This window comes from Chelonia mydas, chromosome 9, assembly GCF_015237465.2.
Source record: "Chelonia mydas isolate rCheMyd1 chromosome 9, rCheMyd1.pri.v2, whole genome shotgun sequence".
Classification (NCBI taxonomy): Eukaryota; Metazoa; Chordata; order Testudines; family Cheloniidae; genus Chelonia; species Chelonia mydas.
In genome coordinates this window covers 26,917,418-26,931,067 of record NC_057855.1, presented here as the reverse complement: position 1 = coordinate 26,931,067, position 13,650 = coordinate 26,917,418, and the positions used below count along the sequence as shown (strand labels likewise).

The window sequence follows — 13,650 nt, the reverse complement described above, 5'->3', positions numbered from 1 at the left end:
TGATCAGATCTTCTGTTCTAAATGATGTATAGAATGAAAATGTTAACGTACAGATTTTAACTAAGAAAACTAAACTTTCCATTCACTTCATACTGATTACTACAAGAGCATTCTTTTGAGGATCTGAGTTTCACCTGTGCCTCTTGCATCTCTACAGTTAAGGATTCCAGGTACGTAGAAAGGCAGATTTGTATATGTCTTTGTTTAAATAAAGAGTGAGGTTAACGGCTGCTGTTTATTGAGAAAGTTGGGGAAAGGTAACTTTATTTTAAACCAGGAGAAGAAGGTGGTTAATTCACCATTTCTCTAGTCTCTGCAGGGCTCTACCAGGTCTCTGAAAAAACTCTGGCCTTTATTAGAACTTCCCTGCAATGACCACTAGGCCAAAACTGCTTCTGGAGCATATCAGAGCACCTATGGGTTTTCCTCTGTCTTGTACATATATATTGTCCTTCCCTTCCTCAAAAGTCTGTGATAGTGAACTTATTCCTACCCAGCCATGCAAGAGATAGGAGGCAGTCCTCCTCTTTCTCACTTTAATGTCTTAAACAGACCTCCTGCTTGGAAACACAGTGCTAATACCAGATGGGTCTAACCACCTGCTTAACGGGGAGCCTCTATCCCTGTACTGGTGAACTGTTCCACCCTGCCGCCCATTTAAAATAAAAAAAAGAAAAGCCCACACCAGAGTCTGAGTTGTGAATGCCATCCATCCATGCATTTGTGCTTTTATCCGGTTCTGGTCAAAGGTAGGTAATGCCACCTGCTTCTGCATTTCCCCACAGAAATAACATGTGCTTCCCGATTTCAGGAATTTCCTGGAGTTATCTATTGCTGAGGGGAATGGAAGTCATACAAAGTGAGCCAGTGGAAACATACACTTCTGTATATTACCTTTTGTTCTTTTATCAGAACTTGCAAGCTCGTTCCAGTAACCAAGTAATTCATTTCAGCTGGCTAGTAACACTTTGATCACCAACGCTTCAGCTACTGTAACCAACTGCGGTTGCAGTTGTTTTGTTCTGAAGTGTTATCAAGTGCTAAGATAATTCCCGGTAGGTTTTGTAGTGCTTTCCCCAAGTCCATGCAGGGTAGAAGGTCCCTGCTGGCATTGTTGTAGACACTCACTAGTCTGCAAGCCTTACTAATGGGTTATCCTCATTAGTACAAATTTGTGAAGTTTTTCTATAATGCACTCGGGCCCATATCAATTCTTCCTTTAGGGCACAACTTGCCTATAAAATGTGGGACGGATAGACGCACATGCACATGCACATGCAGATATGCATACATACGCACGCAATTAAATGAAAAATTAAGCTACATTTGTTTGACATTGTTTTAATACTTGTTAGAAAGGTCCAAGGGTTTAGTTATTGGTACCCCAAAATACAATAGATGGATTTTTTTAATAGTGATTAATTACAGCTGTGGTGGTCATGGTATAAATAACTACATAGACTAAAAGGGATAAGAGTATGAAAAGGTTAAAAATAAGATCCTACATGCTTTTTTAATCCAACTGTGTGTGCCAGTTCTCAAGCTGAAGCTTGTCAAGGCTAGTCAACGTCTAAAGGGAATACCATGGGGTTAGTCATGAAAGTGATGTGAAAGAAATGTAAAACTTTGATGAAAAGAGCAGCTGAAAACCAACCCTATAACTTTATTATTCAGATTATTTAAAGATTCAATGTGCTTGTGTCTGTATATTATTCTAGTGATTATAGAGTAATTCTTATATTTCATAAGTCTTGAACAACTTTTTTAGAACAGTTATTACGTTGTTGCTTCATACTACATCTTTTTATTGTCATGTTTGAAAATACAAATGTTAGGTTTATTTTTAATACACATTTACCACCTGGATAATACCTGTGTGATGTATTTATGGTGTTTTTAACAGAAAATTGGTGGAATGAACCAAGCTTACAATATAGGCATGGTTCCTCACGCTTTCTAAAGTGGTATTCAGCAAAACTTCTGAGTTCTGTGTGTTTCAGCTGCAGAGGCCAAAGCTGATGTGTGTTCTAATGTAATTCTGAAACCTGAGTTTTGACTGCAAGTAGCAAATTCTTCTGTTGGAACATGAAAACGTGCCTGCCTCTGTGTGTATCTATGGAAAGTGGTGCCATTTCATGAGATGATGTCAACTTAACTGAGTGTGCATTAGGAGAACAATGACATAACCACATCAGAGTTCATATGGCACTGTTCACTAATCACCTTCCTTTAATTGGAAATACATTTTCTGTTAATGCCTGTTCAGGCTCCTCTAATGGACGTTTGTAGGTTTTGGCTTATGATATATGATATTTTTCTGCTTACTACTTTACTCAAGTCATGTACTTTTACCTTTGTCTTGATCCCCACCCTACTAAAGATAAATAAAGAGAGGATTTCAATAAGAACCAGTATACGCAAAGTATCTCTTATATGTCTTCCCTCCATCTTCAGCCCCGTAGTTTTTTCACCTCAGGGTTAATGGATCACTAGTTGGAACTATTCCTCTTGATTGTTTCCTCATTTCTGAAGCAGAACTATACAGCTTGTATTTTTGACTCATTTGGCTTAACTCCTATAATATTAGGATTCTGCCAATATCTGCCTTAGGATTGATTTCACATAGGACCTCTAAGCTTGAGTACCGTGTATGTTAAACATCTTGCATATCTTCCTTGGATTCCCGTCTACAACACAACCTTTTATTTCTGCATCTCTGATGAATTGAGAATATTGCTCTGTAGTGAGAGAGGTATTGTTGCCTTGTTAGAAGGGTTTGCACTACCGTTTCTTAAAAATTAGGCATTTATAAGGGGTCTAGAATTTGTGTTTGTGAGGCATTTTGTGAACTCTTGATGCCTGATTGAGTTATTCCTGGAGCTGAAAAAATGTGAGATCTGGTGATCTGAAAAGTGGACATACCATGCGAAGACGAGCTCTCATATATATATTTTTTTTAACAAGGCACTGAGAAACAGAGACAAGGACTGTATTAGGGCTTATCAAAATAAGACTATTTAGCACATGGGGTTCCTGCAGAATCCGGCTGCATGGCCCTCTGAAAAATGCTTCTGTTAGAAAACAAAATGACTTGTGAATAGATTGAAAGTTGGCAAAATAAACTCAAGTGGCTGTCATGGGGAAATGACACAGAAAGCCCAGACTGCAAGTACTACATAAAGGAATAGTGCTCAGGGTCTATTTGCAGTGTTGTAAAAGTGAAGAGGAAGAGAGTGGTGAGAGAATAGGGGCCTGGAGTCAGGTTTATTTCTCAGAACCAATTCAAACCACAAAAAAATGTTCCAGTTCAGACAAGAATGAGGTTTAAATTGGTCAGCTGGTCACTATGTAGTGTGTTTTGTTCCTTTCCTCACCATAGTGTAGCACATAAGAGAGAAATTTGATGCCCAAATTAAAGGAAAAGCTCTTCTTCAGTAATTATGCATCAAAACAAAGGAATCTAGAGTGAAAATCTTATACACGTTATTTTTTTCTTCCTGTGTGGTTGCTGTATAAGGAAAAACCAGGGTATTTCTGTAATATCAGTTGTGGTGTCTGAGATGCTCCAGCCAGCCCTGTTAAATCACATTTGTGAAAAGGGTCAGGTTTGGAAAAGCCACCAGAAGTGTGAAATGTTTGTTTGTTTTATCTGAACTATGGAAAGCCATTCATTGTGCAAAAAGCTGAAAAAGAACAGCCTTTGTGGTGAGGTTTCTGGTACTTCCTGGCTGTGGTAAAGTCCGACATCTCTCATGAGTGTCTTCTTTTGTGGTATTGAAATATTTCTGCTTGCAGTTTCAAACAGAGCAAAAAGGATGGAGGCAAGCTGTGAAAATGGAAAAGGTTTCTTGAACTTTCTGTGTGTGTATGGGAGGGGAGAGAGTTAGTGAGTTTCAGGAAACTTTGGTTTAGGAGGAAGTTTATCTCGGATAGTTTGTCCATTCCTTATTTTAATAAATGCACTGTTACCTCTTTGGTTTATCAATGTATGCCAAGTTGGTTGAGACAAGGTTACGTGACTTCCGGTAAAGAGGCTATGGGTTTTAATTTTCTTTCAAGCTATGGGGTATTAGATTTCCATTATAAACTAGAGTTAGGCAAATCAAAAAGGTTTTCTGGTCTATCTGTACTTCTTGAGTTGTAAAATTGGGCTGGAAATTTTAGGAGAACATGCTTTTTTATAATATTTCCAAAATGCTGTAAGGCCAGCTTTTCTCATGGTATTTTGACAGTTTGTTTCCTGTTCTCCAGATAGAAACCTGAATTGCAAAAACATGTGAAAAAAAAACAAACGAATTGGAGACTCTGCAAACATTTCAAAACCTAATAGATGCTTCTTTCTAAAGTGAGCAAAACTTGGGTCTCTTATTTTTGCAACAAGTCTGCCCTTCTATACTACAAATGTTCGTATTTGTGCCTCTCTGTCAGTGTCTTAAGATGAAGGCAGCTAAAAAAAGCTGATTCAGACTTCTGTAAAAACCTTTGGCACACCCCCATTTTAAGGAACGACTCAGTTTATATTGTGGTTACACCCACCATTAGTTGCAATCTTCTTGCTACTTGTGCTGTGCAGTACATGTGCTATTAAATAACTGCAGTGTTTCATAAACAGCAGATGATAAAAGACAAAATCAAAAGTTTCCTTCTCCTTCAGTTTCTGTTAGAAATTTGCATCAAGCTTTATCACAGAGATATTGTACAATGAAGGACATGACTCTCTCCCATTATCTGCTTACACTAAATATAAGCTTGAATTATAGTTTAGACTGAGAAATGGATCCATATCTGAACTTCCTGAAAGTCACAGAATTGTTTACATTCAGAGTTCTGGTACAGCCCATTATAAAGAGATGTCTGAGTTGCAAAGTTTGGTTCTGAATCAGTTCCAAAGTTCCCCAAAATACAGGAATTGGGGGTAGAGGGCAGTAGGTTTTTAGATACAATGTTGTGGTTTGGGCCTAACTCTAATTTACTATGAATTGCTTATTCATTTTTTTTTTAATTTAGCATTAGCCATGGTGGTAATGGTTATGATGTGCGAGTGGGATCAACAATGTGTATTCCATCTTCTGCCTCTTTCCTACCACTTTTCTTTAAATAAGTGATAGAGCTGTGAAAAGTGTTTTAACTTCCAGGCACTACTAAAATAAATAACTATGGTCATATGCTCATTTTTGCCAAAGCAATCAAAATAATTCTGCTAAAGATTGGAGAAACAATTGAACGCTCAACACCAATTTTTACTGAGAGGAAAGAACTGATTTAAAGCATTGATAAGTTTAAAGAGAAGTTTAAAATTAAGAACTACTTGAAAGAATGTGTTCACAGGCCTCAACTGTACAAAGCTATTATAGTTCAGGAAGGTGCATTTTGTGGAACTAACATATCTAGTGAATAAGTAGCAAGTATTAAAATACTAAATAATATTTAAATCCAGCAGTGGGGTGGGGAATCCTAAATGCTGCTATAGTTAAGGTATAGCCGTTTAGAACTGCTTTGGGGAAGGGGAAAAAAAAAGAAAAAAGTCCAAATAGCTACCAGTGTTGCTGTAAAAGGTTACTTTGGATATCAGAAGTTCTGAAAATAACCCATGGAGAAAAGTGGAAGGGAACCAAAGAAAGTGTCTGATGCTTTTAGAGGAAAATAATGACTGAAGGAAAAAAAGAAAGGATTAATTATAGTTATCTAATGAATGGGAGAACAAGAAAAACAATGTTATTAATAAGTAGCTCACTCCACTCCCTCTGCCAGGTTGCTTCACAACATCACAACCCACAAATATGAAATAGATAACCACGTACTGTACAGCCATTAAAAAAGGGCTAAGAAGATCCTCTACAAGGGATGATGGATTAAAATGGAAAACACCTTCAGTGGTGAGGGGTTTGAATTCTGATGCATTCTGCCTTCTCAGTGTAACCCTACAAAATTTTCACCTACCAACCCAAGACATGATGGTTAGAAACAGGTGAAACTATTTTTTTTGCCAGAAATGTATTTTCGGAGCGCTGACACTATTTGCTGAACTTGACCTGAATTCAACAAATAGTGTCAGCCATAAAAAACAAAACAAAAAAACCACGGAAAAAAATTGTTTTGGAAATGTCAAAACACTTTCGTTTTGACACTTTCAGAACAAATCATTCTGACATTTTGTTTTGAAAATGCCATTTTAAGTTGACCTGAACAAATGTTTTTCATTCCCCCCCACCTGAAAAATTATTTAATTAAATAAATAAATTTTACTTCAAAACTAACTTTTTGTGGGGATTTTTTGGTTTGTTGTCCTGGATGACAGATGGTATCAGAGGACAGGTTGGGTATAGCCAGTCAGAAGGAATTAAAAACACTCCAGAAACTTGGCAAGTTTTAATATTATTTTATACTGTTTGGTTAGTTCAATACTTTAACTCAATGGTCATTAGACAGTTGGTGGCTTAAACAACACATGTTGCCAGCCTTTAGACTGGAAAGAATGTGACAACTCCTTGGACTCAGCCCCTTTTGAATCCATCTTGTATTTGAATCAGGGGACCAGTATGGTCTCAGCAGTTACGCAAGTGGAATCTGGCAGGCAGTTCAGGGTGGGAGGGGAGGAGAGGGCTTATCCGATATTATGTATTCCAGTCTCTCTGTGCAGTGTTTTTGAATTCAAGGTGATTGATGTTCACGGTGAGGGATAGGAGACATATTTCCGGGCTTACCCGCTCATGGGTGTTGAACAGCTCTCAGCCTAGTCTTCCTAAAACACTGCAACCCAGGGCTCTGCGTGGACCTATGGGAGAAGAGGATTCCAGTGCCTCACAGTCCCTGAGCTGATTCCTGTTGCTCCAGGACCACCTCCTACACACAAGTGTCTTCTCCTTTTGTCATTACTACACTGACGAGGAGGGAAAAGTGGGTGATGGAGGAGGCAAGAAAATGAGAGATGCAACGTGCAGAAGGGGAGGGACGGGGGATGACTTGCCTCATACACATCATAATTTTCTGTATCAAGCAAAGAAGTTCTTCCTCTCCCCTGCCATGTGATTCCATATATGGTAAGCGACAACCAACAGTGCCATTTGCTAAGAGCAACAAAACCTTGATGTTGAATAGGAGCCTCCACATTCAATATGCAAAAGTCTGCTGTTTGTTTTAGATGGCAGTAAATTTTATACTAGTTTCTCATATGCAGTAGATAGAATTTAAATATTTGTATACTCTGCCATGTGCCTCTTGTTATCCGAGTTAGGCAAAGTATTTTTAGTCCATCTTCATATTCACCATTTCCAATCACTGTGTGTATTGTCCTTATCTACTTGTTTTAGTGACAAAAAAGCTTTTAGTGCTTTCTACTCCTGTTAGCCCAGTGGAGCCAACACAGCAGTGCGAGAGTGTGAACCGGATTCTGTTCCACCTAATGCGTTGCCATCAACGTGATTTTTCATTACGTCCTAACACCTGTGCAACCCCATTGACAGAAGTGAAGTTGAACAGTTATCATTTGGGGTACAACGTGAAGACATTGTGGCTGCACAGGTGTCATTGAGTAAGGTTTGGCTGGCGGAACTTTTGTTAGTCATGATGATACTGCATCAGGTGGAAAGAACCCAGCTTAGTTCTTGGACTGCAAGCTGAGCTTTTGGGTCTGGCAGTTAGAGAAACAGCATTTTATTTGTTAAGCAGAGTACCTTTTGATAGTATAACATTACATTATGCGATTTTTACAAAGTCACATTTCAGAGAAGAACGACCCTTTAAGTTTCAGTTCTAGAATAAAACATCTTGACACAAAATATCCTTCAACTTTTCTGCAAATATTTTAGTGCAAATTACAAAAAGCTATAAAGTTACACCAAATCAAGAATCTACACAGATATTCCGGTGTCCAAGGGGACAGTTGGATTTTCCCGAATTGTACTTCTAAATTTTTTCATTTTGACACAGAATGCTTTTTCAACAAACGATCTGCACAAGATTATGTATATCAAAGGATCCATGCAAATATTTGTAGTAGCTAGCCAAAGAGTACTTTCTTTAGCAATGAATAATAGATTCTGTACATTGCAGTCACTTGTACTGCCAGTTTGACTTAGTGTGTATGGTACTCTACAAAAATGAAATGGAGCAAAACATATGAAAAAGACAGCTACAATGATGAATACTTTTCCATTAATCCTCTGTTTGCTTTTGCAATGTTTCTTTTGAGTTTTTATATAAGACTTATATACCTTTTTGGTAATAATTGCATAAAATAGAAGCATTAGAATTAGCACAGTCCAGAAGATAAACTGACATATGTAATTGACAGTTGCATGCCATTTCAGTCCTAAGGGGTTCTTCAGAGAAGCACATTTCTTCACAGAAAGGGGTGTTGATTTGTTGTTTGATAAAATCATATTTGGCAAGGAGAGGACAAAGAAGAAAAGCCAAACAAGACCTGAAAGAATTTGTGCAGCAATGACATTTTGCACCCAAAACTTCCCAAAAGGTCGCACAATCTTGAGAAATCTGTCAAAAGCAGTAAGTCCAAGTAGTACTATGCTAACATACATGGATTCATAAAATACCACAGCTGAAAAGCGACAAACAAAAGCTCTAAGTTGCCATGGTCCCAGTCCTGAATCGGTAAGAATTTTCAGAGGAAGCGTAAGAGTCATTATGAAATCAGAAACCAGTGTGTTTTTGAGGTAGACGATGAAAGTAGAGGTGCTTTGAATTTGGAAAAAAGCCCGAATAGCTAAACTGTTCAATATAACTCCAATGAGGAAAATGACAGTGTAGAGGATTGGGAATACCACATGTGCAATTCTGGTGTCTCTGTGGCATTGTCCAGAGAAAGATGTTGTCCCATTGGTGGTGATGATGATACTCCAGTTCATTGTTTAAAACAGAAGCTGAGGAGGAAAGTTATTTTTAAAAAAGTGAGAAATTTAATATTTAAAATGTGACATGCTACTGACCTGTGCATAATACTTCCAGAAATTTCTTAATATTCATTGCATTAACAACATCTGTTGACCAAATTTGTGTTCTATTTCCTACAAAAGTTAAACCTGTCTTTTTCCTGTGTAAACCTTAAGGAAAAAGATATTTTCTGTATTACTTTATTATTATTTTCTAATATATTAGAAATAACATATAGTACATTAATATAGGACTCTATTAATATACTATAATAGCTTGGTATCACAGCCAAGTGGCTGGAAGACAGCTTATCTTCCCATGGAACATAAAAAAAAAAAAAAAAGAAAAAAAAAAAAAAGAAAACCTGTTTGAGTTTAAATATCACGGTTAGGGCTTAAAAGCAACATGTTCTAAGGGGAATAACTGTTCTGTGGGTTACTAGTAGCATTCAGGTTTTTAACATTTCTTGCTTAATGCAAACCATATTTCATTTCTCAACACAATTTTAAAACAATCTGAGCAGAAAACATACAGTATAAGTCATTAGCATAGTCTATATATTGAATACATCTTTATGAACATAGATATTGAAGGTACCTGTATGAAGGTTATGATAAAAAGAAATTCTCCTTTGTGTTGAGGGAATACTTGGTTGCTGTTCCTATGCTGATTGTTACCTTCACTGGTACATTAAGAATAGTGAAACTTGTCTTCACAGCGGAACATAATTGTGGGGTGGTTTTTTTTAAATTTTCCTTCCTCATTTTCATGCACTGAATTAGTTAACCCATTCGGTGTCTACTAAATTAATCATTAGCTTTCATTTTAAAATAATATATTTACTATTAACTAGAAATGGACCCAAGGCCAAAAAACTCTAATGTGAAATGAGATTGAAAAGACTGGGACTGTTTATCTAAGAGAAAAGGTGAATAAGATTGTTATGATAAAACTACAAAATAAGGAGTGATACAAAGTAGTAGATCGTTCAGCCTCTTTCATAACACAAGAACAAAGGAACAGCCAACACAATTGGAACGTGACAAATTCAAAACTCATAAAAAGATTTTTTTTTTAAACACAACCCACAGTTAGACTGTGGAACTTATTGACACATGATATCGTGGATGCTGAGACCTAAGCAGGAGTCAAAAAAGGAATAGACATTTATATGGATAACAACAATGTCCAAATATGATAGTAAGTTTTGAGTTTTGGAAGGAATGTAAACCCTCAAGGTTTAGGTTATAAGCCTGCTGTCATGGATACCAGACTAGCTCCACCTTTGACCCCTCTCTTGTCTCTTAGTACACCCCCACAGGTTTCAGACTTCATGTCTTTACCTCTCCTGTGATTCTCTCACTCTTAGCCCTGGTCTACACTAGGAGTTTAGGTCTAATTTAGCAGCGTTAGATCGATTTAACCCTGCACCTGTCCACACGACAAAGCCATTTTTGTCGACTTAAAGGGGCTCTTAAAATCAATTTCTGTACTCCCTCCCCCCAATGAGGGAATTAGCACTGAAATCGACATCGCCAGGTCTAATTTGGGGTAGTGTGGATACAATTTAACGGTATTGGCCTCCGGGAGCTATCCCAGAGTGCTCCATTGTGACTGCTCTGGACAGCACTTTCAACTCAGATGCACTAGCCAGGTACACAGGAAAAGTACGGGGAACTTTTGAATTTCATTTCCTGTTTGGCCAGCATGGCGAGCTCATCAGCAGAGGTGACCATGCAGTCCGAGAATCACAAAAGAGCTCCAGCATGGACCGAACGGGAGACGAATCTGTGCTATCAGAACTCCGTTCCAAAAGACGAATTGCCAAAATATTTGAAAAAATTTCCAAGGGCATGATGGACAGAGGCTATAACAGGGACCCGCAGCAGTGCCGCATGAAAATTAAGGCGCTCAGGCAAGCCTACCAAAGAGGCAAATGGCTGTTCTGGATCAGAACCCCAGACATGCCGCTTCCACTACCCCACCCTTGTCCGTGGACACCTGCAAGGGGGGAATCTCACACAACAGGGATGAGGATTTTGGGGACGAGGAAGATGAGGAGGAGGAGGAGGATAGCGCACAACAGGCAAGTGGAGAAACTGTTCTCCCTGACAGCCAGGACTGTTTATCACCCTGAAGCCAATACCCTCCCATGGCGTGTTCCCAGACCATGAAGCCAGAGAAGGCACCTTTGGTGAGTGTACCTTTGTAAATATAATACATAGTTTAAAAGCAAGCATGTTTAATGATTAATATGCCCTGAAGACTTGGGATGCATTCGCAGACAGTACAGCTACTGGAAAACTCTGTTTATGTGTCTGGGGATGGAGCAGAAATCCTCCAGGGACATAGAATCATAGAATATCAGGGTTGGAAGGGACCTCAGGAAGTCATCTAGTCCAACCCCCTGCTCAAAGCAGGACCAATCCCCAACTAAATCATCCCAGCCAGGCCTTTGTCAAACCTGACCTTAAAAACCTCTAAGGAAGGAGATTCCACCACCTCCCTAGGTAACCCATTCCAGTGCTTCACCACCCTCCTAGTGAAAAAGTTTTTCCTAATATCCAACCTAAACCTCCCGCACTGTAACTTGAGACCATTACTCCTTGTTCTGTCATCAGCTACCACTGAGAACAGTCTAGATCCATCCTCTTTGGAACCCCCTTTCAGGTAGTTGAAAGCAGCTATCAGATCCCCCCTCATTCTTCTCTTCTGCAGACTAAACAATCCCAGTTCCCTCAGTCTCTCCTCGTAAGTCATGTGTTCCAGTCCCCTAATCATTTTTGTTGCCCTCCACTGGACTCTTTCCAATTTTTCCACATCCTTCTTGTAGTGTGGGGCCCAAAACTGGACATACTACTCCAGATGAGGCCTCACCAATGTCGAACAGAGGGGAACGATCATGTCCCTCGATCTGCTGGCAATGCCCCTACATATACATCCCAAAATGCCATTGGCCTTCTTGGCAACAAGGGCACACTATTGACTCATATCCAGCTTCTCGTCCACTGTCACCCCTAGGTCCTTTTCTGCAGAACTGCTGCCGAGCCATTCGGTCCCTAGTCTGTAGCGGTGCATGAGATTCTTCCATCCTAAGTGCAGGACGCTGCACTTGTCCTTGTTGAACTACATCAAATTTCTTTTGGCCCAATCCTCTAATTTGTCTAGGGCCCTCTGTATCCTATCCCTACCCTCCAGTGTATCTACCTCTCTTCCCAGTTTAGTGTCATCTACAGTATTAAGGGGACATTCAGAGGTGGCCATTCCTGCTGGGCTGTTTGCCTGTGGCTGAAAAGAAATCATCCCCGCTTTTAGCCACGCGGTTGGGGGAGGGCCTGTTCACGCTGAGCTGTTCACGTTTGGCTGGCAGGGATCTTCCCTGATACTAGTCACGCGGTGGGAGGAGGGGTGAAGTGATCATCTCAAAGAATTGGGGGGTGGGGGGGCTAGTTGGATTTGTGCTGCATGTTAACCCGAAAACTGTAGCCCCTCCTTTTAAATGGCCAACCCAACGGGTGCTTGGTATGGGAAAGGAGTGCGCTGCTGTTTGAAACCATTCCCACATGTTATGAAGGTTGAAGAAGATGAAAGACTGTGGCTTACCATGACTGCCTGCAAGCCGAATTCTGTTGCCCGGCCCTGCGTGTGAGATCTCTCACACCAAACCGGCGGGCCCTCAATATAAGAGGCAAAATGCGACCTTGTACCGAAAGCACATGTGCTATGTAATGTTAATAGCTTGGTTCACCGTGAAAGAGTCTACCCATTTGTTCTCTAAAATGTGTCTTTTTAAATACTACTCTCCCTTATTTTTTCCACTCGCAGCTGCAAATGTTTCAACCCTCTCCCATCCTCTCCGTCCCAGAGGCTAGCACAGATGATAAGGCGAAAAAAACACACTCGCTATGAAACGTTCTCTGAGCTCATGCAGTCCTCCTGCACTGAAAGAGCTCAGCAGAATGCATGGAGGCAAACAATGGCAGAGTCCAGGAAAGCAGAAAATGAATGTGAGGACAGGAGGGACGAGCAAGATGAGAGGTTGCGGGAGCAAGAGGAGCGGTGTCGGCAGCATGATGAGAGGAGGCAGGATGCAATGCTGAGGCTCCTGGGGGATCAAACTGATATGCTCCGGCATCTGGTGGAGCTGCAGGAGCAAAGACCACTGTTGCAGCCCCTGTGTAACTGCCCGCCCTCCTCCGCAAGTTCCATAGCCTCCTCACCCAGATGCCCAAGATCGCACCCAACCACTCCACCCCAGAGGACTGCCCGAGCAACAGAAGGCTGGCATTCAATAAGTTATGAAGTGAAGTGTGGCCTTGTCCTTCCTTCCTCCCCTCATCCACCACCCCACCCGGTGCTTCCCTCCTCCCCCACCCCTCTGGGCTACCTTGGCAGTTATCTCCCTATTTGTGTGATGAATTAATAAAGAATGCTTAATTTTGAAACAACAATGACTTCATTGCTTCTGCAAGCGGTGATGGAAGGGGGGAGGGCGGTTGGCTTACAGGGAAGTAGAGTGACCCAAGGGGGTGGGTTTTCATCAAGGAGAAACAAACAGAACTGTCACACCGTAGCCTGGCTAGTCGTGAAACTGGTTTTCAAAGCTTCTCTGATGCACAGCATGCCCTGCTGTGCTCTTCTAATTGCCCTGGTGTCTGGCTGCGTGTAATCAGCGGCCAAGCGATTTGCCTCAACCTCTTACCCTGCCATAAACATCTCCCCCTTACTCTCACAGGTATTGTGGAGCACACAGCAAGCAGC

The 13,650-nt window shown here is 40.4% G+C and overlaps 2 protein-coding genes across 3 annotated transcripts in view; one reads left to right on the top strand and one right to left on the bottom strand.

Moving 5' to 3' along the window:
• The window catches only part of MED12L (mediator complex subunit 12L), a 330,957-nt gene that overhangs the window by 192,061 nt on the left and 125,246 nt on the right, over positions 1-13,650 (top strand). The window lies entirely within an intron of this gene.
• Positions 7,638-9,883, bottom strand: P2RY13 (purinergic receptor P2Y13). The gene is made up of 2 exons (XM_007057374.4): positions 9,487-9,883; positions 7,638-8,879 (listed from the first exon to the last, which is right to left on the bottom strand). The coding sequence occupies exon 2, from the start codon at positions 8,862-8,864 to the stop codon at positions 7,851-7,853; it is 1,014 nt and encodes a 337-aa protein (XP_007057436.1). The 5' UTR covers positions 8,865-8,879; positions 9,487-9,883; the 3' UTR covers positions 7,638-7,850.